Raw genomic sequence first — 4,751 nt, forward strand, 5'->3', positions numbered from 1 at the left:
CACTCTGACTCCAGAACACAGAAAATGCCCCGCCCAGACCACTCAGATGGCTCCGCCCCCCACATGAGAATTGTCGGGGGTTCGTTAGGAAAGCCAAAGCCGTCATGGCGTCCTGTGCGTGAGGTCCTGAACGTGGACAGAGTTCTGAGTGAACTGGAGCACAGAAGACAGCAGCATCAAGTCCATGGAAGTCCACGCTGTAACCGGCATCAGGAGAAGGTACCTTCCCAGCACAGGCCTCGAGGACTCATGACCATCTACGAGGACGAGACGAGGCCGGAGACAGAGAGCCGCAGATCTCATGACTCTCGATGTGACAGAACCTCAGCGGTAAACAGAACAGACCACTGGACCATCCAGAGGACGGAGTCTGGGTATGAGAGCAGTGACAGGCTGAGCAGCGGTTCTGCAAACGCTGAGTCTCCAGGAGTAGAGAACCTGCTGGGGAACGAGACACGAGGAACCGAGTCACATCAGCTCAGGTAGAGGACAAAAAGTCACATCACAACTCACCACACACCCACAGTGGAGGTTTCAGCACTACACACACACACACACACACACACACACACACACACACACTGCATTTCCTGTCTACCTTCATGAAGAGATTTAATACAGCTGTTCTAACGAAGTTTACAGAAATATTACACATGAGAAGACCTCATGTTTTCTGCTGCTGTCGACTTTAAGCACTTAAATGTAAAACTGGTTAATGTTCTTAATATTTTAGGGCTCCAGGTCACACTCATGTGGACAATAAAGCAGAGGTGGTGTGTTCACCAAGGACTCACAGTGAGTACACACCACACACACATACATACACACACATATACACGGGAGCACACACACCCACAGGCACACAGACACATACACATACACACACACCCACAGGCACACACACACACACACACACACACACACACACACACACACACACACACACACACACACACACACACACAGGCACACAGACACATACACATACACACACACCAACAGGCACACAGACACACACACACACACACACACACACACACACACACACACACACACACAGGCACACACACACATACACACACATATACACGGGAGCACACACACCCATAGGCACACAGACACATACACATACACACACACACCCACAGGCACACAGACACACACACACACACACACACACACACCCACAGGCACACAGACACACACACACACACACACACACACACACACACACACACACACACCCACAGGCACACAGACACATACACATACACACACACCCACAGGCACACAGACACACACACACACACACACACACACACAGGCACACAGACACATACACACACACACACACACACACACACACACAGGCACACAGACACATACATACACACATACACACACACACACACAGGCACACAGAAACATACATACACACATACACACACACACACACAGGCACACAGACACATACATACACACATACACACACACACACACACAGGCACACAGACACATACACACACAGGCACACAGACACATACATACACACACACGCACAGGCACACAGACACATACGCATACACACACACGCACAGGCACACAGACACATACACACACACATACACACACATACACACACATACACACACATACACACACATGTACACATAAATTAATATAAATTAATTTATTTCAATATATATCTTCTAATAAGGTTTATAGATAATATTAAAAGAGCTTATAACAACTGTACTTTAATAACTGTGAGATTCACTACATTTATAATATAATTCATTTATTATTTATTTATAAACCTGTTCCCTGATCAGGAGCCACTGAGTCCCTGCATCACTTTATTGGGTGTTCACACTGCAGTATTACAGCTGTTATAGCACATGCCTGCAGTATTACAGCTGTTATAGCACATGCCTGCAGTATTACAGCTGTTATAGCACATGCCTGCAGTATTACAGCTGTTATAGCACATGCCTGCAGTATTACAGCTGTTATAGCACATGCTTGTTGTTACTGATCAGTAAAAAGGAAGAAATGAAACTCTGCACTCTTTTTTTCAGCTAAACATCTGCTGAAGTTTCCGGGCCGGAACGCTGAGAATCTGCTGAAAGGAAGTCCAAATGTGAGGTATGAGAGCAGACAGTAAGATTATCAAGACATTTCTTCTAAAACTCACAAAAACCTTCAATAGCTTTGGTTTAAATCAACTAATTTTTACGAAAAGCAACAAGACTAATAAAGGACTAATATAGGACTAATAAAGGACTAATAAAGGATTAATAAAGGACTAATAAAGGACTAATAAAGGATTAATATAGGACTAATAAAGGACTAATAAAGGATTAATAAAGGACTAATAAAGGACTAATAAAGGACTAATAAAGGACTAATAAAGCACTAAGTCATCACACACATTATACTGATTAACAGTATACATAATGCTGCACATGAAGTTATGAATGATGATTAATAATAAGCCCAAAATGATCAGGTTAATATTTTAGATGTTACAGCACACTCACTCAAGTCCTGAAACAAACTAGGATATTGAGATATTTATTTATTTATTAATAATTGATGTGTTTAACCACACATGTCACACAGGAGGAAGCAGAGATACTCTTCATCAGAGTGTAACAGCTCAGATGAGACGAGTAACACGGCGTCTGAGCAGGAGGACAGCGCCTACCGCTCCAGCACCAGTGAAACTGCCCCCGCCGAGTCCTCCCTGCCCCCACACACTCCACCTTTACACCCTAAACACACCCAGAGGGCAGCAGAGGCTCGGAGAGAACCGCCTTTCCGACCTCGACTGCTCCAGATGTCGGTGTCTGATCTGAAGCGTGAATCAGAGTCTGAGCGGGGAGACGAGGAGACGAGCGAGACGGAGCAGAGACGCTGTAAATCTGGAGTCGCTCTCACCACATATTTCTCTGTGGACAACTGCATGACAGACGCGTACAGACTGAAGTACCATCACCAGAGACCACTGGTGCTCAGCATGGCTTCACCTCCATCGGAGCTCACCAAGATCCGATCTGACATGGGTACAGTGCCTCTCTCTACAGAACCCCGGGCTCACGCACTACATTGTTACTGGACACGAGGCAGAAACATCAGCCAAATAAATTAGAAGAAAATTAGAGCTGGAGATTTTGAGTAGATTTTTCTGATTCGTGTGAATTTATTTTGTTTTTACTTGTACATAATGTAGTGTTTAAATAATCTGATGTGTTTGTGTAGAGATGTTACACAATTTAACACTTCACTTTTACTTTTTACATTTCCTCTTTGTGGTTCTGCTCTTCTTTATTTCAGTAATCACTCAGTTTTCTGTTTGTCTTCTGCAGGTTCAAGCAGCAATAAATCCATGGCAAAGTGGCACAAGGTAACTGCAAAAGGACTGGACGAGCACGGGTATCTGTGAAGAAGGGGGGGAGAGGGGGAGGGGGAGAGGGAGGGGGGAGGGACAGGGAGAGAGAGAGGGACAGAGAGAGAGAGAGAGAGAGAGAGAGAGAGAGAGAGAGAGGGGAGATATGAGAGGAGGAGATATAGATAGAGAAGATATATCTCGATATAGCGATCTATTATCTATCTCTAACCCAGCCTATACACCCACTATAGCCAATAAACACAATATAAGGATATATTACATAGAGATATATAGATAGAAACATATACCATATAGATATATACATATATATAGACATATATATAGAGACAAGAAATAGATAGATATATATAAACACATTACCTATAGAGATACATAGGACAGATCATATACAGATAAGAAGATAACAACCTAATACATACATATATATATATATATGAAGAGAAATATAGAGATAACGACAGACAGACAGACAGAGAGAGAGAGAGAGAGAGAGAGAGAGAGAGAGAGAGAGAGCTGTCCTCATCAGTACCAGTGTACACACACTACAACACTGTGACTGGGTTTGAGAACGTTTCTGTTTATTCCTTTTTAAGGGTCTTTATTAAATATGCAGATTTGAGCTGAAGGCCAAAGCAGATCATCACAGTGGGAAACTTTTCCTGCTTTAATGAGAACTTTTGAACTCCAGACTTTGTAAAAGTCCACGCTGGTGTGTTGGTGCCTTCGGACTGAGTCGTCATACACAACAGCAGCATGAAGACTCCTGTGAACTGACTCATCTATAACTACGTCATAGATGACTCCTGTGAACTGACTCATCTATAACTACGTCATAGATGACTCCTGTGAACTGACTCATCTATAACTACGTCATAGATGACTCCTGTGAACTGACTCATCTATAACTACGTCATAGATGACTCCTGTGAACTGACTCATCTATAACTATGTCCTTATATATTTATATAAAATGCTGATGCATTCATTTTTATTCTTGTTTAATAAACCAGTTAAAACTCATGGATGCTTTAAGGGTCTCGGATTTATTACAGAATACACACAAGTACACAAGTCTACACACAAGTCTACACACACATGTACACAAGTCTACACACAAGTCTACACACCTGTACACAAGTCTACACACAAGTCTACACACATGTACACAAGTCTACACACATGTACACAAGTCTACACACAAGTCTACACACATGTACACAAGTCTACACACAAGTCTACACACATGTACACAAGTCTACACACATGTACACAAGTCTACACACAAGTCTACACACATGTACACAAGTCTACACACAAGTCTACACACATGTACACAGGT

General features: G+C 42.9%; 1 protein-coding gene across 3 annotated transcripts in view; it reads left to right on the forward strand.

The window, feature by feature from the left end:
- usp53b (ubiquitin specific peptidase 53b) overlaps window positions 1-4,416 on the forward strand; it is a 28,880-nt gene extending 24,464 nt beyond the window's left edge. The window contains exons 13-18 of one of the 3 annotated variants that reach the window (XM_047815808.1): window positions 1-482; window positions 734-795; window positions 2,079-2,145; window positions 2,623-3,065; window positions 3,369-3,406; window positions 4,006-4,416. The exon at window positions 1-482 is cut by the window's left edge and continues 53 nt beyond it. In XM_047815808.1, coding sequence (XP_047671764.1) covers window positions 1-482; window positions 734-795; window positions 2,079-2,145; window positions 2,623-3,065; window positions 3,369-3,406; window positions 4,006-4,017 — 1,104 coding nt within the window. In that variant the 3' untranslated portion in view covers window positions 4,018-4,416. Of the gene's footprint in view, window positions 483-733; window positions 796-2,078; window positions 2,146-2,622; window positions 3,066-3,368; window positions 3,498-4,005 lie in introns of those variants that run through there. The other 2 variants (XM_047815807.1, XM_047815809.1) reach the window with 2 other exon arrangements.
- Window positions 4,417-4,751: the final 335 nt, after the last annotated feature.

The sequence above is a fragment of the Tachysurus fulvidraco genome, chromosome 7, assembly GCF_022655615.1.
Source record: "Tachysurus fulvidraco isolate hzauxx_2018 chromosome 7, HZAU_PFXX_2.0, whole genome shotgun sequence".
Taxonomy (NCBI): domain Eukaryota; kingdom Metazoa; phylum Chordata; class Actinopteri; order Siluriformes; family Bagridae; genus Tachysurus; species Tachysurus fulvidraco.